The sequence below is a fragment of the Schistosoma haematobium genome, chromosome 4, assembly GCF_000699445.3.
Source record: "Schistosoma haematobium chromosome 4, whole genome shotgun sequence".
In the NCBI taxonomy this organism is placed as follows: Eukaryota; Metazoa; Platyhelminthes; class Trematoda; order Strigeidida; family Schistosomatidae; genus Schistosoma; species Schistosoma haematobium.
The window spans coordinates 26894590-26917145 of NC_067199.1; the positions used below are offsets into that span (position 1 = coordinate 26894590).

Here is a 22556-nt window from a genome sequence, read left to right on the forward strand (position 1 = left end):
GACCTAATCCTAAATTTGTAGATTTGTCATGATATAACTACCTAATCTATAAGATCTTACGTGGAAGTTACACCATCGACTACGCCAACTCACTGTATCGTATCAATTACCAATACATGATGTAGAACAAGGTTAGGCTAGAGAAGGAACAATATATTTAATATGAATAGAAGATATAAGGTAACATTCAGATGGACCACGCCTGCATGGCCGAGCCATGCCATCCGATCAAACCCAGTCCATTCAATTCATTGTTCGCGCCTTCTCCATCGTTAGGTATTTCTCCGCGTTAAATATTGAATATCTATTTTCTGAGTAGTCTCGTGTTCACAGCTTTGTGGATTGTGTGGCTATTGTCCAATGCCACTACACTAGTCTCCCACTAGAATCAACGTGATGTTGGTTCGATACCAAATTGGATGGGATCGTCGCGCGCGGGGGGTTACCAAGGATAATAAGAATCCTCCGGGTATTGGTAAGCTGAAAGATAAATCAAAAAGAAAGCGGCAGCATCTGGTCGAGAAATACATGTAATAATTTTAAAATATCTGCCTTCATGCTTAAAACGCTTGAAATGAAAATTTGGGTGAAGATTATTTGAGCTATAAAAAATGGGGTTACAATAATAATAATAATAATAATAATAATAATAATAAAACGATGCGTGTTAATAGCCGTTGGTTAATAACTTAACGTATAGGTAGTAAGTATTTTGCGTTTAGAAATATTAAAGTGATGAATATTGTAGAAATACTAATATTGGTATTAGTTTTGGTTTAAATTATGAAATCAAATAACGATTATAGCGGTAAGTTGTCCATATGAGTTGAATTCCAATTGCATCTGTATTAGTAGGCTAACTGAAGGAACAAAAGTATACCGTGGCGAAGAATTCCAACTAGTGTTCCAGTTAGTTTGATACGGTTTATTTAGTTACGGGGAGATTTTCTCAACCTCATTTTTACTTGACCGTGATAGAATTTAGTAATACTACTAATACACATGAATGGTTATCAAAATAAAATTGAAATACATGAGTGTATTCGCAAGAGACATGCTCTGGACTCAATGTTCTGATCTGCGGCAGACTATTTATTTGTATTTATACTTGCTGGCTGATTGGGCATACAAGTTAGTTGCAAGTATGCAGTTTATCATAAGGCGGAATACGATTTAATTGAGATATAGTGGTTATAAGTTATTAAAATCAGTTAGGCCTGTGTTATATTACGAAGTGATGTGGTGCTGCAGATGTATTTAGCTAAATAAGTTTTTACAAGATGATTAAATAGTGAGTGATGCTCATGTGATTATGAGGGAGTACATAAGTTGCAACCAAGGGAGTACACTCCCAACTCATGTCTATGATAATGGCTTGAACCTTAGTCAGTGTTGGGGTAAATTCGACATTGATGTTTTCAGTTTGCAGGAGATTTGCTCGACTGCTTATACTGATTATTTGCATGCATGATTGTGTCGCTAAACCATCAATTAGACTGACAAGGTTTTGAGATATTTACTGAATGAGCAACTGATAGAGAAACATACTGTAATCATCTGTGATGGATGAAGATACCAAGAAAACAACACCATTTAATGGTAATTATAAGTCAATTTGTTGACCGATTTTGTTAATAGTTTCATTAATTTTATCAGTCATATTACGTGATTGTCAAGTTATGACAATGCTTTATGACGATATCCTGAAACTATTATGTTTAACTAGTTATAGTGTTGATTGAGGATTAGTCAGTGGAAAAATAGGTATTGTTGCTTTAGGTGATTCGAAATCATCAGAAACTTATAACGTTAAAGAATCCGAGACGCCTAATTTAATTATAAATTTCAATTCAGAAATATTCGTTTAATGTTAATTCTAGTAGGCTACGGAGTTTTGATTTTAAACGTTTGTTTAGCCAACAGCTACCTAGGGATTTAGTTATTTTACTAGTGCGGTTGATAGTACCTAAATTTTTAATCTTATTATCTAAACTATGTTCGCATTTTAGGCTGCTAATATGATAAACTAATCCATAAACCCAAATACGATTAGCAACAACGACTATGATGGGTTTATTGATAAATGTTAAAGGCGATCCAGATGATTTCTAAATTTAGAAGACATGGAGATATAGTGTAACGTATGTATGGGCCAGGTTAACATGCAGGTTGTTGACGTATATGACAATTTGAAAATAATGAACATGACCAGAAAATAATTTTAAAGTTTAGACTGCTTGTGAAACTTCGGGCAGGAATATGATGCGTTATAAACATTCCATAAGAAGTTACTGCATTTAGCCTAGGGACACTTACAAATATATAGCAAAAGGAACCGGAAAACATATACATGTTAAGTAAAAAAATCATTAAGTAAAATAGTTGAACTCGCCTGGATTATTTTTGAAAAGTAGATTATTCAGTGGACGACAATATATAACGACATTCGTGAGGAGTAGTAATGATCCAAAAGTATCCAGAATAAAACATGCAGAATGGCAATCACTTCCAGGGTGCTTGATGCTGTTGAGGTTTTTGGGACTTGCTCTGATCAGAACTGAATGAATCCAGATGATTGTGTGTGCCATTGAATGAGCCATCTAAAATGAACTTATGATTGCAGAAAACTTATAGCTGGAACTCACCGTATTTTTTTGAGAAGTGTCATCCTTGTTGTTTGGCGATTGAACTCGAGAATATGAAATTAGGCAGGCAGTGGTCGGAAGAAAAATATTATGGGATAGTGCATAGTTTAAAACAGGATGAAGTGTTAAGTGAAGGAACACTGAGAATTAGATCCAGATAGCTATTTAGCCCTTGGTTGCATTGTTAGTCGATGTATATTTACGCTATTTACAGATCATATTTGTAGAGCTTGATGTTTAAACAAGACTATGTCGCTGAAGCATGTAAATGCTATTAAAGCTTGTTAACGAACCATCAAAGCTAATTACTTGATATAGACGACCAGTTTTTAATATCGATTGAGCTAGTATATTATGAGAACTAATCAATATAACATTACGATAATACATGTGAGCATCAATCAGAGGACTATTAGAATATTGGGTTAACATAAATATAAAATCGATCGAGAAAGTTAAAGTGGAAATAAGGATTATTTGTAATAGGTTGCGTTTCTTTAGTCGGGCTTACCAATGTAGAACTATGGTCTACTATGATATTAGTGCTGCTCTAATAATAGACCTAATCCTAAATTTGTAGATTTGTCATGATATAACTACCTAATCTATAAGATCTTACGTGGAAGTTACACCATCGACTACGCCAACTCACTGTATCGTATCAATTACCAATACATGATGTAGAACAAGGTTAGGCTAGAGAAGGAACAATATATTTAATATGAATAGAAGATATAAGGTAACATTCAGATGGACCACGCCTGCATGGCCGAGCCATGCCATCCGATCAAACCCAGTCCATTCAATTCATTGTTCGCGCCTTCTCCATCGTTAGGTATTTCTCCGCGTTAAATATTGAATATCTATTTTCTGAGTAGTCTCGTGTTCACAGCTTTGTGGATTGTGTGGCTATTGTCCAATGCCACTACAAGTCTATTACAGTCGACTTAATGATGGTGCTGAGTTTCAACATGTCATCATTAGTGGTTATGCATGCTCCATCGATTGTGGACCTGTCGACATCTTTATTCTTGTTTTTGTTACGCGCCTTTGTTTGTCTACCCTTTTAATGACTGTCTTTTTCCAAGTTTGCTGCCAACTTACTCCGCAGACCTGTCAATAGGATAATGATGTTACTCAACAGGACTACAGCATCCGTGTTGCACATAACACATTCCCACTTATGATCCGACTTGCTGAGTCTGTTGTAAGCAGTTGCTGTGAGATCTGTGCACGCTTCGTGGAACCAACCTTTGCAGTTTTCGCGCTGCATGCCAGATGTAACAACAAAACGACATCCAGGTCGTTTGGATGAATTTTTCATGACTATATTGACACAAACTGTGTTGTAGATGCTAGCAAAAGCCTAAGACCGCAAAAAAAACACTAAAAAGCATACTAAAAACGAGCAAAAATGGATAAAAACGAATGAGATAAACTGAACTAGCCTTTAAGTGAAAGACTGAAAAAAACCCGAATATTAAGCTGAGGCAAAACCACAGTTAACTATTAAATTGAGTGAAACTCGAACTAAAGCAATCAACCAAAAGTATAGCTCATAATAGATTCTTTCGATCAGAAATGGTACTTTTGTTGCGTAAGAACACAGCAAAAGTTTGTTAGATGCAAATCACGTTAGGACTAAACTTCCCGTTCTAAAAGCGCTTTTGATGTAACGAATACACAAAAGCAAAGTTAAATCACAACAAGTACTAGATGATTGCCCATTTTGAAACCTTTTTAATAAGGAAAGCGATCAACAACAGTTAACAAATCACAAGCGTGAAATACAGACAATCTAATAATCGAAATTAGAAGTTAGTAGGGTACGGCTCAGTGCTGAAGTTGGAGCTTAACACGATCAGGTGCTGAAAATTACCAAACGCCTGGAATATTACTGAAACAACGAAAAGCGAACGCAAAGAAACCAGTCGGTTCATAAAAGCTCGTCATAAAGATATTGGATGTTGTTGGAGTGGGCGTTATGAAAGTTGTGTGGTACCTGGCTAGGCGTGTAGTCATGTGATATTGCTGACAGATGAAACATAACAGCATCTCCAGGATAGAAGCTTCAGAGTAATATGATTTACAAGCTAAATACTAAGTATCGTTCTTAGTTTAGGCGTCACAGCCTCGAAGAGAAGATTCCTTCCAAACATATCCAAGGCCTTAAATAAATCTCGTCAAAATGACACGTAAGTGCTGTCAGTGTTGTCATGGTTGCTTTCTCTCTGCTGCAATTTGAAAACTTTGCTGAATAGTTCACACTTCGTCGTCATGTGCCCATGTATTTCTTTCGTGAGTATGCTTTGTGTAAAAGATGCAGTTTAGCTTGCTGTAAAAAATCGACAAAGCATTGATCTCTGCTTTCCAATATAGCGTAAATGGTTTCACAATTCTTTTACCATGACACTAGTGACTTTTTGAACCAAGGTTGTCCTTTCATTTATGCTGCTTAGGGTAATCAGGTTGACTAATATATATATTGAATGATGTCAACATAAGAACATTAGCGGACTATAACATTTTGAATTATGTTTTGGTGAAGGTCCAGGACAATAAAGAGTCTTGGTTTACCAACTGGCAGGTTTATTCATAGATAGTATGAACTTTTCACTTTTTTAATATTACTACGTTTAATATTCTGATGTGGCTATAATTTATGGACGGACAAATTAGATCTAAGTTTGTGACTTTTGGATTTCGGCGCTTCATTCATTCATACGGTTATATTACATTTTAGCGCTATATCTGACACAAGTTTGTGACGAATACAGTAAGTCTGATTTCCAGCGCTAACTGGTCTCAATTTCTGACTCCAATTGATAATCCCATTTTGACCGTATTAAGTGGTTAGGGTTTGTCAAGGATATCTTGTATCACCCAAATGTTCATAGACCATACTCCCGCCAATTTGCGAAATAAAGGTAGTACATCTTAAATTCCAGTACTTATATATGCCTTCCTATTCCCATTTTGGACTCTATGCTCAGTGTTTAATCGCTTTTGTCATTGCTACAACATGAGATTTATTTTATTATGCATCTTCTTTCTCTCAAACTGGTGTCATTAGGATGAGTGGAAAATAGTAATTGCTGTTGGATTTATAGCCTTACTGATGGCAATTGTAGATCTTGCTAAAATATAGTCCTTAAAGATTTATTTATTTATTTGAACACATGAATATTGGCACAAGAGAGCGCCAATATATATGCACCACACAAAACAATGAGAATTCGAAGAGAAATAAAAAAAAGGCCAAGGAGCGCAAAAAAAGAGGACAATAACGAGGAGATTGGTGTAAGGTAGTATGGTAGAAATGAGGGAACAGAAAGGTACAATCAGAAGAAATCTTTCAGGTAAGGGAGACACAACCACTTTTTATGAAGAAAGTAAAAGAAGGTTACAGCAGGATCGCCACTGGCTTCTATTCTGAGCCATATCTGATAACGTCTCTAGCCACTGTGTAGCACCATCTCTCGGACCCCAACCAGGGAGTCGTAAAGGACCAACAGAAGCCAGTCCTTTGCAGCTTTCTTTCATGCCGCGACACCATGTCATGCACTGACCACCTCTCCGCTTCTTCCAACTAGTCCCAGAGTCGGCAAATAATGCACGACGTGGAATTCCCCCTAATGCCCTGGTACGACCGAGAGTGGGGAGAGTCCGCTCTCCCTCCCGAAATACTCTCACACGGCCGCGCGTATACAGCCTCTGCCAGGGATGTCCTTCTTGTGGCGGGGGTGTTGTTTACGAAAATGAGAGGACGAAAAGCGAATGTCCGGCGCTTCAACCGGATCACAAACCAATGGTGCACATGGGCTCCAGTATCCTGCGGGAACAAATGGCGTATGAACCACTCGTTGGTCACCGGCTACCATGGGATTGCATCTCCTTACGATGCTCCACTGCCTTGTGGGTTAGACCTTTAGGTCAAAGGCTCGGTGAGTGGCCCCCTAAGAAAACCACCTGCTTCAGTTTGGGCACCCGGGCAGTATCACAGCCCACACACAAATGATGAACTCTCTATGTCTATGGAAATTACTTTTCTCGCTTCCTTAAAGATGCACCATGCTAAACAAAATGATAAGGCTGTTGATAAATATAAATGAGGCCGGTCATAAAATCAGTAAACAGATAATCAAGAGCAGTGTTTAATGAGTAATATGGTCTAATTAAACAGAAATGGGAACATTAAAGCTTTCGTTTACTTGGTTAGATCCACATTTTAATCAAAATTATGGTAGGCTTACCACCAACTTATGTGATCTTAGTTCAGCGATTAAGAAAACTTTCGAGCCTTTGTTTGTGACTCGGCACGATTCTTTGTGTTGTTTGTCGTAGAATTCCAAGTACAGATCTTGCTTCACTTTTGACTTGCCCTGGTCCTCTTTTTTCCTATACCACTTTTGTTTTTGCCTCCTTTTAGTACTAATAGATGTCCAAGGCAAGATGTCCCCAAAACTCGTCCAGAACCAAGGTCAACTAGGTCCTATCAAAACGATACTCAGCGTTCGGGATGCCAAAGTACAAGACCACAATTTGTTCACAGTTATTCAATCTTTGAAACTGGAATAGGCTGTATCACTAAACCAGATAGGAATACTGTTGAGCTATGTAAGTAACCAGAGTTAGAGTTCTTTTTCAAACTGAAATAAGTTGATCACTTATCCGTCAATTATTCATCGAGCAAAGCACTAAGACTTCATTACTTAGAGGTACCTAAAATTTGTTTATTCCTTCCAAACCTTAACTCGTCTTGAAGTCAGTCGTAATTTTTTTGTAGCATTGGCTTATCTGAGTTGGTTAGTTTAGTTGCAAAGTATTCATAATCCTTCTGTATATCACCCGAGTCACTCCAACCAGTTGCGGTTATCAAACTGGTTCTAATCAGGCACCTTCCTGCTCGGTTAAATCCAGCAAACACTGACTTGATGAACTAATCCGGTGTTTTCATTCGCGTTCTCATAGCCTTCTGATTTACTCTTATGCTAGCAACTGTTTGACCTCTGGACAAGCGGTTGTATATCGATGGTGGTCGATAGTGGTTTCTGAATTTTGACTGAAAACATTTACTCATTGCGTTATTTCCAAGTGTTTGGCTGTATCAAATCATAGATTCGGTTAAAATAATGAATACTTCAGATTTTAACTCAACTAAGTGTTAATTGTTGTCGTTATATGTATATAGTTCCGATATCAGAATTATCATTATTAATACATGGCTCATCACTTTTTGACCTAGTTAAATTCCTTTCAACAATCACTACTCTGCAACAATTCATATATCTTTTCCGGGTAGCTGTTGAATTATTATGATCACAGAGTAGCTTAATCACTTCATGAGGCGTGTCATTCATTAATAGGGTCAATATGCTTAAACAACTGATAAGACTGAAGGCTAAAAGCATCCATCTTATCCATTTTCCACCACCAGCTCATATCTGAGTACAGCGATACAAGTTCGAATAACAGTATGGTTTTTGGGATGACCCCATCAGATCCTAGACTAATTTAAAGCAATTGTTGTACAAAGTCATTCTGTGTTAAAAGCTGTAACGTTTTGGGGTCAATTTTAAGGAATTTCTCTGTCAAAATTTGTGGTATCTGGTTGTCATTAGTAATTAAATTCTTTCAATCAGGTAGATGTGTGGGTGTAGTGAACAGAACACGAGTGGGGACAATCGAATGTATTTAACACAAAATTACAGGACTTGTTAATAAAATCTAACAATCATAAAGTAAATGCTTAATTTGAAAAATGTCTACCAGTTGTCTCAAAATGACTCAGACCTCATTGTTCTTGCATTTTCATACAAATCGAATCCTGTTTCCATTCTTTACTGTTCGATCCTCTTGTCTCTCTGCTGCCAGACCTGTCCACGACTAACACCATTTACTACTTATGCCAATATAAGTAGCACACACCAAACGGGTAATAGGCCACGTGGTGCTTGAAATGATCAGGAAAGTTTTTACTAGGCGTGTTTAGTGCCGTAGTCACTTAAATTGCTCGTTTAAACAAGGTTTTTTTAATATGTCATTACGCATAAGATGTTTTTGAAAGAGAAGACATTTGTCTGTCCGTATTTTTGTGGCACATAACACTTTAGTATGTTATACTCATTACTTTCATGAAATTTCCGCTGTATACTTTTTCTGTAAGGTTTCTTGCATCTTGTTACAGGTGAAACAAAAGAAGCTGTTTTGCCACAGACTGAGGCCATGGAGTTTGCTGAAACAGAATCCAACTTAAATCCTCTCAATCAATGTGAAGCATTTGTAACAGATATTAAACAATTATTTAAAAATCCTCCAATTATAATGCATGATTCTGCTGCTGGTCAAGAGTTTGATTTAGGTAAAATTAATTTCATGTACGCCATTTCTTGTGCTTGTAGTGGAATCCTAGACAATCAGTAATTTTTGTAGACGTTCTACAGTTTTACCTGCGTACGGTAATTAAAATAGCTTTAAAACAAAATCATTTTCTGTTGTATTGAATGAAGATTATACGATAATCATTTTTGAGGTAGGAAATACGTTTTACTGAGGGAACAATTAAGAAACCAAAGTACAATAACTACTAATGAGTTTCTAAATCGTAACCCGGAGATGAGTTTGTATTATGTGATGACTTATTTTCTTCTATGAACATTATTATAAAGTTCGACAGGTTAGCCAATTCTAATTAAGGGAACAAGAAGCGTCCACAATGAAATGTGTGTAAATTGGGACGATTTATTCATTTAGATGGTGATGGTCCAACCTTATGTCAATATTACTGATCACTTATTGGAACAAAATAAAGCAATGCATAACAACTTTCTGTTTATGGTGACAAATATAGTAAAATGATTTCAGCAAAGTATTCGAAGGTTCTCTTCGGAAAACTGATCCAACTTCTAGGCTTATTTTCATAAGTACGAGGAACTTTTCGAACAGTTCTAGTAATGAAAATAAAATGGAGTTCCAGTAATGATAAGTTGAAAAGCTGTCATTTAATCCTCCAACATGTTTTTAGTCACTCCGAGCTAGAGCGTTTCCGCTTTTTTATGTAGATATTCATTAGATGTTTATACTAGGAAGTCTTAGTTATCTCACTCTGAAAACGATTAATGACAATTCAAATGGTATATTTTATACTGTCCTGTTAATTTAATTCAGTCGTAATTCATCTAACATTTTATTATATAGAGGTAGAGGTGATCATAGAATATTGAAAGATTTCATTTTTAGTTCATTTTGAGAATCAGGAATTTCTGTTTCGTTCTGTGATGTCTACATCTTGATTTGAAATAAATTGAACAGATATTTTCCAATGATAACTAGTCTTCATAAATACAACATCGAAATACATTTTATAACTTTCTGTTAATGCTTATGTAACTACAAATCATAACAGTACTACCATAATAGTTTATTATGTAGATGTATTCTCGGATATGCACTTTTCCTATTGATTGGGAGAAGAAGAGCTATTCAGTTTGATTTTCGTCAAATACTTGTTTTGAATGAATATGTAGATGAATGCTTAATTTTAATTATTCATTGATAATTTTTAAATTCTGAACGCACATAAATAACATATTAAGAAAGAGTAGAATCACTAAATATTTTAGACTATAGTAATACTGAATTAAAACAACACATAAAAGCGGACAATATCGTTTTCAGTTAGAACTTCATCAAACTTCGCTCTAATATACATAAATATTTATAGGAAAATATTCAACCAATCAAGGCACACTTCTCGTTTTAATAGTGTTCTGGTTATTTTAAAGACTGTTTATCGACGTTTAACCTACTTTTTGCGTTGAACGATTCACTAGAACTTTCTTGTTCTTGTTACTACTAGTACACCTGTCTTCTTAATATCAATTTGTACTTTTTACGTCTTCTGTGTATTTATGCAATATATTTCATTGTGATCATTGACTCACAAATTGTCTTGATTGGTTTGATATTTTCATGTAAATATCCACGTATATTAGAGGAAATTCTGACGACAATTAATTAAAAATCATATTGCTCGCTTTTATGTGCCTTTGTAATCTTCACAATGAAAATCTTTAATACTGAATCGGAAAGTACCAAGGTATCAACTTGATTGAATTCCTTTATGTAGCGAAAATTTTGTCAGTACTTAAAAACCCATTAGTCATACACAGACTAATAGTTTGTATAATTGCATTTTTAATTACCTTTCACCGTCCATTCAGCTACGAGGTTATTTAATAGTTAACCAAGTTTAAATTTAGCTATAAGTAGGTTGTATTTTGTAGAATAGCGTTGTTCATCATGTTGGATACTTCAATATTACTTTCCTAATTACTGTACCTTCGCTGGTTGGCAGTGAGACAAAAAGCTTATGCGTATAATTCGTGGTGACAGTATATGAACCTAGTCATGACTGAACTCCTCATGTAGCTCTTCTAGAGCTTCTTCTTCTAGAATTCCTCTAAAGGAGGAGAGTTAACATGGGGTCGGCAACCCCATTCCGAAGAAAATAACCTTGCTGAAAAAAACTAACCAGAATAAGCAAATTAAACCATTTAAATTCTGCCCTGGGAGTTGAGGGAAGAATTATAACGCCTCATGATGAAAGCCGAGGTTCTTCGGAAGTCACGAGGCCGATATCCCTTCTAACAACCAAAGGCAACAATTTTTATTGGTACATGGAACGTCCGGACAATGTAGGAGATCGGGAGGACCAGTCAAATGGCAACGGAAATGAGGAGATACAACTTATCGGTCCTTGAAATTAGCGAAACTCATTGAACCCAAGCTGGATAGCAAAGGTTAGATTCGGGAGAGATGTTGCTTTACTGTAGTCACGAGGAAGAAAATGCTTCACACACTCAGGCAGTTACTCTGATGCTGTCCAAAGAAGCATGCGATGCACTTATAGGATAAGAATCTGATGGACCCAGGATCGTCAAAGCATCTTTCAAAACGAAGGAGGGGATCAATTATTGTTGTCCAATGTTAGAACCCGCCAATGATAGCAAGGACGACGATAAAAATCAGTTTTGCGAGAGGCTGCAATCGATCATGGTGAAGTGCTCAGGAAACGAATTAACCATTCTGATAGGAAGCCTAAAGGACAAAGTTGGAATGAACAATGCAGACTGTGAAGATATCATGAAATGTCATGAACTGACTGGGAGAAAGGAACGAGAATGGTGACAGATTTGCAATTTTTGTTAATTCAATGGTCATTAGACAAATCAAGAGCGGGAAAGCAGCAGGACCTGACATCATACCAGCTGAAGCACTGAAGTCAGACACAGAAGCAACTGCAAACATGCCCCACGTTCTATTTAGAAGATTCAGGAGGAGAAACAAGTGCCAATAGACTGAAAAGAAGGATACCTCATCAAAATACCAAAGAAAGGAGATCTCAGCTAGTGTGAAAACTACAAAGTCATCACACTACTATTGGTACCAGGAAAAGTTTTCGACAGTGTTTCTGAACCGGATGGAAGATTCAGTAGACGTCCAACTTCGAGATCAACAGACTAGATTCCATAAGGACTGATTGTGCACAGATCAAATCGCGACTCTACGGATCATTGTTAAGTAATCAGTTGAAAAAAGCTGATCACTATACATCAAAGGCTGTTAATAGCTGATAAATAACGGCACAAAAAATCCTCGATAATATGTTACGTGTGCGCGAAAACCCATTGTGTAACAACCTGACTGTGCCGGTACGAGTATCTAGACATTTCTAAATTCCCTGTGACACGACTCCATTTCTAAACCATCGTTGATCATTTACCATGTCCGATAATGATTGACTACTGGTCTCTGGAAACAAAGATTCAAGTGATATAAGCAGAATTTAAAAAATGGGTTTACAGAAGCTCCATTCTTTGTCTAAAAATAACTGTGAGTCCCGTTATTTTTTTCTGAACTGTTGTGGAGAGTCCTTGATTACGGATTCGTGTACAGCGACAAACCAACCTTGAAAATAAACAGTTCTGCAATTCTTTGACATTGCTACTAGCCCCGTCAGTCGTACTAGATACATCCTAGTTAAAGGCTCTGTAGGCATCAGATCACTATTGAGATCACCGTACACGCAACCTTAGCGAAAGCTAGCCAGTTTAGATAATATACTTCTGAAAAAACAAACCATCTTTGAACCCTTTTTATTCTCTACATGTTGGTTGACTGGTTTTTGGAGCTGAGACTATAAATTTGTTACGGACATTAGCATTGTCCAACACTGAATATCCGTGATTTTGTGTATAATTCATATATTGGGCTCTGAGGTTTGAAAAAAACTGAATATTAAACAACAAAAGTATTGTTAGGGGGGCTAGAAAATACATTCGTCTTCTAGTATCTATTGATGAATAAATAATGATCGAAGGATATGGACCCAAGTACAATGTGCATCCTACTCATTGTTCTCAATATCTTCATTCGCTCATTCAACTTATTTCTGGCTCCAAATGATACCAATATTTATTTCAGCTCTAACTCCAACTTCCTTGATTTATCACCTTATTTGCATGACTTTTACGAACTGTTTGAAATTTATTTTGCTTGGACTTTGAAATGTGTTAAGTAATCAGTTGAAAAAAGCTGATCATCATACATCAACTTCTTTTACTATGATAAAGCATTTGACAGACTGAGTAGGAGGATCTCATGGAACCTTCTCTGACATTATGGTGTACCTTGGGAGATCATCAGGATTATACAGGATTCATACAACAGTCTACACAGCAACGTCGTGCATGGAGGACAGCTGACAGATTCATTCCAAGTGAGGACCGGAGTAAGACAAGGCTGCTTACTCTCTCTCTTTCTCTTCTGTTGGTTGACTGGATTATGAAGACCACATCTGAAGGGAAGCACGGAATACAATGGACAGCTTGCATGCAACTAGACGATTTGGACTTCGCAGATGACCCAACTCTTCTATCCTATATATACCAACAAATATTGGTGAAGACAGTGTAGCAGCAGTAGACCTCGACACACACAAGGGAAAAAGCAAGATTCTCAAACACAACACTGAGAACACCGACACAATCACAGATGATGGAGAAGCTCTGTAAGAGATGAAAACTTCCACGTACCTGGACAGCTTCATCCATGAACAAGGATGATCGGATGCAGATGTAAAGGCAAGGATTAGCAAAACAAGGACCGCATTCCTACAATTGAAGAACATATGAAACGCAAAATGACTGTTATCCAATATCAAAGTCAGAATCTTCAATACGAACGTCAAGACAGTTCTACTGTATGTAGCTAAAACTTGGAGAACTACTACATCATCAAGAAAGTGCAAGTAATTATAAACAATTGTCTGTTGACCTGATACCATCAGCAACAGCCTACTGTGAGAGGGAACAAACCAGCTTCTAGGAAAAGACGTTCGAGGTGGACAGGAACACATTACAGAAATCAAACTGTATCACGAAGCAAGCGCTAACTTAAAATCCTGAAGGGAAAAGGAAAAGTAGCAGAATGAAGAACACATTGTGCAGGGAATTGAAAGCAGATACTAAAAGGATGAATAGCAACTGGAAAGGGTTGTCCAGGACGGAGTTGGATGGAGAATGCTGGGGGCGGCCTATACTCCTCCACGAGGGTTGGTAGGCTTAAGTAAGTATTAACGGCTGAAGAGATGATGGACGATACTCATGGATTCAGAGATCTCTTGTTGTCATAATTGTTAAATTCGATCTAAGATATTTTTTTCGTCTAATCTAGCCGTTACAAACGGACAAGTATTCAAACCGGTTTAAACAAGAGAAATTAACTAGATTCTATATAAATAAATTGAAAACGTTGAAAATTTTAAAAATCAGTTGGTAAAATAAGTAAAAACGAACCAGTAGTACGTCGATACTGTTAGCCATAATAATAGATGAACAGTTTAATAGCGAAAAGTTCAAATGTTTAACGTTCCATATATGATATTTATTCATCAAAGTTTATTTGGTACTTTTAATATTTAGTCATTTTTTCCCATTAAAATATACTTTCGCTATTTACATTTAGATCCTTTTAGAGATTTGGATTTATCTGATGGATGGAGTTCTAAATTTCCGTTTGATTTATTCTCCGATGGTACTACTTCAGGCAGACTATTTACCTTACAACTACCAGATAAATTGTTACCACCGGTAAATGTTTATTATTGAAAATTATATTTGTTATACACAAGTTAAATATTATAATACAGAATCACATCATTTACTATTTTATAAGAAGTTATTGACATGTTTAGACCTAAATATGTTATTATTATCGTATGATATAGAAGTTTGATTTTTCATTTGATATATATTTCGTTATAGTTATTAAATTTGGAAAGACTTGGTTTCAAGTTAAAATACATCATTGGTTTCAGTTGTAAATATTCATTGAATATCTTGTCCATCGTATTTAATGTCATAATATTTAAGTCGTAAAATTTGAACTTTGACTGGCTCAATAATATATATATATATATATATATATATATATATATATATATATATATATATCGTCTCTCCGATCAAGTTATGTTTAAATACCATATTCATCTGTTGGTGATGTGAATTTAAAATTGTACTCCAGTTCAGTAGATTAAACTTCATTTAAGAGTCAATAGATATGGTAGGAGTGGCGGAGCAGTCCAAGGCGCCCGACTCAAGATTGTTTTTCTGAGTCTTCTAGTACACGACGTGAGCGTGGGCTCGAATTTCACCTTCGATACATACTTTGCCACCAAATGTCCTGATACGGTCGAGGGTGGGGGAAGTCCACTATCCTCGAAATACTCACACATTGCCACTGCCAAGGAAGTCTTACTCACTGCCTTCTCGCGGCAGGGGTGTTGTCTACGAAATTGAGCGCGCAAGGCGAATGTCAGGCGCTTCAACCCGGTCGGTGAACACAGAGGGTTCATTTAGGGGAGTTAGAAAACCCTGACTGCAAACTAGTAGTGCACATGGGCTCCAGGATCCTGAAGGAATAAATGGTGCATGAACCAATTGTTGGTCACCGGCTACCATGGGACTGCATCTCCTAACGTTGCTCCACTTCCTTGTGCGTCGGGCCTTAAAGTCGAAGGCTCCAAGTGTGGCACCCAGGAAGACCACCTGCTTCGGTCTGGGCACTCGGTTATTATCACAGCCCATACACAAATCAAATGACCTGTGTAGCGCATATGTATTCGATGCTACTTTGAACCAATATTTATGTGTTCAGATAAATAAATATGGTAGATGCCTAGTAAAGTTGTTCATAAAAAACTAACCAATTTATAAAAATCTTCAAAACAATTATTATTTACTATCAACGAAACGTATGTCCAATAATTTAATTTCTTTGTGTTAATATAGTCAGCCAGCTTGAGGTGATACATACCTGATTACACTATTATGTATTATAAAATTTGTTGATTCATTTATTTAATTGTCGTTGCTGACTAAATTTAATTTAATTTCAGGATAATGAGGAAATAAAAGAAGGTTTATTCGGGAAAATACAATTATTAGATAATCAAGTAGTTCGTCTAGTTGTTGGTGATGCTCGATTCAATTTATCTTGTCCACGTCCATTGCCTATAGCTTCTGTAAGCTTTGTTCAGCATTCACTTTTTCTATATGATTAAAAATATTATTGTTAATTAGTTCATTATTAAGCAGGATTAATTATTTATTTCATGAAGTTACAAAATAGAGTTTTGTTTATTGTATTAACTTAATGGGATAAACGTTACATTTTTTTTACCACAGTAAGTGACCAATAGATCACACTTTTCAACCTCTCATAAATAAATATATGTGCCGAAAATATGCTGAAAAGAAACAATCTATTCTGTATGTACGAATAATGTAATTTGACTAATCCCTTAGTTGATTATTGGATGCCAAATACATCTAGAATTAAACTTACCTATTTCTTCAGTAAATTAGTAAACATTTTCATATGTAGTAGAATAAGAAATAACATATTTTTAAAAACAATGGATAGAAGTGTGTAACATGTTTTTACTATGCAACCTCTTATCAGTATTATTAATGTATTATATCACTTTGTCTATAAAATGAAGTGTAACAAAATACATGATTGAAGGCTATTTCGTAGATAACCAAATATAATTAAGCAATTTTCATTTGCAATTGAATGTTAAATTAATGTGAACCTGTAGTGACTTATTTTTATCACGAGAACACGATTGGTTTAATGAAAACAATTATTATTATAACCAATTGTACCAGTGACTGTTTAATGTGCTCTTTGTTTAACTGTGCTAATGACAGCTATATTGTGCTTCCATTATTGTTCTTACACTTTGATTGTGACCTCGCACGAATTCGGTTACGTTCTGTAACCAAGCTTGTATCCTGGCACGATCTCATTATCCTTTCGACACCACGAGATCGCCAGCGAATATATCTCGATTTGGTCCATTAACTGCCTTCTGACATTTGGCTTCCGGGGGATTTTATGGATATCCTGGCACGCGTTCTTTTGTAGTGGTGTTCATAGTCAATTTCGACTTGACTCCACGCTACAAACCTTTGTCTATTAAGTCGTATTTCTGGCGAGTAAACCAAGCTCATTTAAAAATATGACAAATGTATATAGCGACTAAAATTTTTCTGAAGTTATATATGTGAGATACGTCTAGGTAAACAGTTATTTGAAGTAATAAATGTGTTGTGTGGTGTCCAATTCTGATCCTGGTTCACAAGCTTCCTATACGCACCTAAACCAGTTAGTAAGTGGAGATGTAGAGTAAGATGGAATCATTTTATTCTTCAACCACTACCAGGAAAGTCTTACTGCCTTCTCGCGGCGGGGGTGTTGTCTACGAAATTGAGAGCGCGCAAGGCGAATGTCAGGCGCTTCAACCCGGTCGGTGAACACAGAGGGTTCATTTAGGGGAGTTAGAAAACCCTGACTGCAAACTAGTAGTGCACATGGGCTCCAGGATCCTGAAGGAATAAATGGTGCATGAACCAATTGTTGGTCACCGGCTACCATGGGACTGCATCTCCTAACGTTGCTCCACTTCCTTGTGCGTCGGGCCTTAAAGTCGAAGGCTCCAAGTGTGGCACCCAGGAAGACCACCTGCTTCGGTCTGGGCACCCGGGTAGTATCATAGTCCACACACAAATCAAATGAAATGACAATTACAACTGGAAATGCTTTTTTTCAACTTATACAGCAGCTCGCCTATGGTGGAAACCCTATCCTGTCCAAATGGTCTCGAGTTGCTGACTGGTCGAGAGTCGAGTGCTACCACCGAATACGAATACTGAAAAGTCTTTCTAAATCCACGTATACCATTCACACTGGCCTTCCTCAACGTTCGCACACTAATGAAGATCAGATAACAGATAGGGTTGGCTATATCTTTAAAAAATCTCAACATCGATTTCTATTATCTACCCGAGATCCGTATTCAACACTCTAGTGAGGCAGTACAAATTCGTTCTCCACCTGTTGCTTCTAAAAGTTTGCTCTACGTGCATTTATTCGGGGGCCCTGTGGCATCTTCGTCTGACTTTGCTGGCGTTAGTGTTGCATTAAGCTCTAGGGCTGAGGCAGCACTGATCGACTGGATCCCCATTAACAATCGGTTATGTGCTGTTCGATCAGAAAGTTCCGTCGAAGTGCGAAGAAATCTGTATGAGAAGTGATATCTTTTCGTCATCTCCGCCTATGCTCCGACAGATTGCAGCCCGGATGCGATCAAGGATGAGTTTTACCACCAGTTAACAGTTCTTCTACAGAAAGTTCGCTCGACAGATATTGTAGTACTAGTCGGAGATTTGAATGCTTAGGTCAAGCGTCTAGAAACAAAAAAGCCGTTTGGGTGGCCAATGTGGTCGGATCGATGTCAGTAAATTGGTTGCAGCCTCTGTTGCAAGTAAATATCAAACCGAGCTAGGTTCCAGGCTAGATATCATCCCACCGAAAAGTATAGATGAGCATTGGTTGCAATTGCACGACGCCATGGAATTAGTGAGTAAAGTAACTTGCGGCTTCGCTAAACGTCCCGATTATAAGCACCGAGTTTCTTTAGGCTCCTCACAACTCATTAAAGACCGTCGGTCAACTCCGGGTGGCCGCGAGTTTGACTATAAATGAAGAATTGCGTAAGGACCGAGAAGCCCGGCGGTGGGAGCGTGCCAATGAGTCGAAAGTAACAGCTGCATCTAATACTGCCGGAAGCTCCTTCAACTCATCTGAGTCACTGGCAGCAAGAAGTCAAGTGTGCGTAAAGCGATCTGTGAGGCTGATGGGATGCCAATCATTAACATCTATCGATGTCTTGGACGATGGGCAGAGTTCTTCCGAGGGCAGTTCGACTGGCCTGCTGCTCCAGCAACATCGATCAGACTGTCCTACCCTCCATGGCTGGTGACGACTGATCCACCAAATGAGGCGGAATAACACAAGGAACTCCAACTCTTGAAGCGATACAAATCACCAAGCCCAGATGACTTACCTCTGTCTCTTTTTAAAGATGGCGGCGATTTTCTGGTTAAGGAACTGTCTGAATTGTTCACAAAGGTTTGAGAACTAGACAGTGTTCCAACATCATGGAATGAGTCGTTAGTTGTCCCTATATCTAACATGGGTTCATGTCGTTTCTGTAACGTCTATCGGTGGATAAGTGTACTTCCCATTGCGTCCAAACTATTGGCTTCCGTCATACTTCGCAGATTGTTCAAAACCCGAGGGAATTCATCCACGAGGAGCAGGCTGGTTTTCGTTTTGGTCGAGGACGTATTGATTATTATCATATCACCGTCCAACAAATGTTAGAACACTGTCATACTTATCACAGGCCAACAATCGTAGTGCTGATTGACATCAGGGCTGCCTTCGATTCGTTGGACAGGACTGTTCTCTGGGGTTGTCTATTGAAGAAGGGTGTGCCTGAAAAGTTTATTAACATCCTAAAAGCCCTATCTACAGACACCTCAGGCAGAATGAGGGCATACAACCACTTCTCTCCATTGTTCCATTCAAGCAGTGGGGTTAGACAGGATTGCCCAATCTCACTATTCCTCCTCAGCTTTGCTATCGATGACGTTCAGGAAATGGTTCTGATGGATGTAGGTGATGGTGGTGTAGATCTGTTACCTGTAGAGACTTCTCGACTTTGAGTATGCAGATGACATTGTCTTATGGTGAGATAATGCCCAAGCCATTCAACCCTCACTTAGCCAGTTGGCAAATTAGTGTCCGCAGGTACGGTGTGGGCTTTGCACCTTCGAAGTGCAAAGTACTTCTACAAGACTGGCAGGATTCTAATCCTGTACTCACCCTGGGTGGTGAGCAGATAGAAGTTGTCGAGTAGTTTGTGTATCTAGGTAGCTGCATAAATGCCGGTGGTGGCATGAGTGATGAGATCGATTCACGTATAGTGAAAGCCACAGTGGCTTATGCCAATCTGGGTCATCTTTGGCGCCTTCGTGATGTTAGTCTGGCTGTAACAGATCGGACCTACAACGCGTCAGTGAGAGCAGTTCTGCTCTATGATTGTGAAACCTGACCTCTCCGAGTTCAGGATGGTAGGCGACTCTTTGTGTTCGACCATCGTTGTCGCCGAACGATTGTTGACATCCAGCGGCAACACCATGTTAGCAATGCAGAGGTTTGTCATTGTCTGTTCGGACGCGGAGACGATAATCCATTTGGTGTCACCGTTTCGAAGCATCGACTTCGGTTGCTTGGACATGTCCTACGAATGTCGTCCCAGAGATAGAAGCCAGTGGCTATCCTGTTGTAACTTTGCTTTCTACATAGAAGTGCTAGTAATTTCTCTAATCGAAAGAATTTTTCCTGGTTTTATTTTGCTAACTGGACTGCCTCGCATTGTTATTATTTTATCTCATACACTAATTTTTGTTCGTTGTTGTCCTCCTTTTTCTTATAGGCACTTTACATTCTCCATCTATTCACATTCTCATTGTCATTGTGTGGCGCATATGTATTTGGTGTCCCTTTATACCAATGTTTATATGTTCAACTAAATATATAAATCAGTCGAAATAACTGTACATCCGTTTAATTACATATATTTACCCCTTAGTAATTTAAGACATGTTTTCCCACCGGTAGTTTGTTTCATTCCTTAGAAAAGAAATTCATAGCTCGGTCAGTCGCCGTGAGCTTATCGTTTGGCCGATATCTGAATGGCTCACTGTGTCACTAATTCTGTTTATTTTATTGTCATGTAGGCTTTATTCCAAATCTGCGGATTACTTTCGAGATACCATCTTCAATCTCTCTATCAATGGTATTTCAAAGAGAACCGACCGTACATTGTTAAATCACATCTATTTCGAAATAAAGCAGGTGTAACCAGTTAATATGTCTGCTTGATAACTATAAAATAACACCAGAAACTGCAAGGAATTATCTCGTACTGAGGCGCTAAATGAACACTAAAAGTTGCAAAAGTAGTTTAATAAACATAACAGTTTCATAGAGATAATTAAATCATTGAAGTACTCACTGCTCCAACATTAGTGTTGAATTTGAAATTTTCAGTCGTTGGGCAATATGCCTTAATATTGAGTGGAATGAAACCTGAATCTCACACTTACGTACGACGAATTTGTTTATTATTTGGGAAGCCAATTTATTTTAGTTCCGTTTTTGTTGGCTTCCTATCTACGTGACAGTTGTTTTATAAAACTAATATGGTTCACAAATTGTTATCTAAAAGCGGATAAATTGCAGCGCTAACTAGTCTCGAGTACTTCTATATTTTCAGTGTAGAACGTGTGTCCATTCATCAAATCTCTAATGTTTGTATCAGAAAGTTAATCTAGCGAAGCTTATAGATCTCAAGTTTATTCACTCAAGATGAAGAACTAACTTATTGTCAAAATGTGTATTTGTCTGATCATTTTTTAAACATAAATATTTCGACTGAACCCCTATATCAAATTTTGGTAATAAATGTCATTTCTGTAGTACGTCATAAAATTGACCCATGCAAAGTATCTCAGTTGCCTACATGGTAGCATGTTCATTTTCACTGTTTTCTATTTTTCTCACCAACAGGATGTTGTACTTGTGAATCAGGATAATCCTGAGGTCATTTGTTTGGAGTGTATAGGTCATGTAGAACAAACTATGGCAGCCGTTCCTGACTTGGAAACTTATGTACAGTTGGGCAAATAAATTGTTAATCTACGTTAAAACTGTACATATAAGCATTCAATTAAGTGTACAAATAAATGTCTGCTGTTTATCATCTAGTATTTTTTTAAATTAATTTCTTAAATGCCTTATTCAGTATATCATTGATTTACCTTATAATTAGTACGAAAAGTTTCAGGTGAATTAATCTTCACTCTCTTCTTTTTCTGAAGTTTTGATTATGCGTAATGATCAACACTTATAAACGTTGATGCTTCATATCAGGTTGGAAAATCGACCCTTAATTTGTAAAAGATGAACAAGCCAAACGAGTGACTTTTAATTTCGAAGCTCGTGTCGTTAGACAACGTCTGCAGGGGATTCAAATGCTGGTTTCTTATGGTCTCGGATTTGATCACTTTTACTCTAACGAGTCTACTAGGACAGTTCCCTTGTGCTACTGACCAACACTGACATATATTGTCGGAGAGTTATGAGGATCCACTGATCCAGCTAAGCCCTGATGAAAAAAATCCAACTGGCACGTGCATGGTCAATCCTGAAGTCTACTATGTCGTTCTTAAGTTTGTTGTTAAGGTGCTACAAATATACCTCGAGTGATTATAAAGTCTAAAATCTTACGAAATGTAATGTTCAAACATATCACTCTGGTGTCGTTAGTGTTCCAAACTACTAAGATTATACATCGAGGTTTCAAATGTATTGTTAATATTCAAGTTAGTGACCGGATTACTGACCCAAATGAACTGATATTATAGACAA

The 22556-nt window shown here is 37.4% G+C and overlaps 1 protein-coding gene across 1 annotated transcript; it reads left to right on the top strand.

Annotated features, from left to right (window-relative positions):
* Positions 1 to 4542: 4542 nt before the first annotated feature.
* On the top strand, positions 4543 to 21969 carry MS3_00007769 (uncharacterized protein). Its single transcript, XM_051216100.1, has 7 exons — positions 4543 to 4721; positions 4763 to 4840; positions 7075 to 7262; positions 8833 to 9006; positions 14673 to 14797; positions 16108 to 16233; positions 21696 to 21969. Exons 1-7 carry the CDS (start codon positions 4684 to 4686, stop codon positions 21813 to 21815), a joined length of 849 nt encoding a protein of 282 aa, XP_051066654.1. The 5' UTR covers positions 4543 to 4683; the 3' UTR covers positions 21816 to 21969.
* Positions 21970 to 22556: the final 587 nt, after the last annotated feature.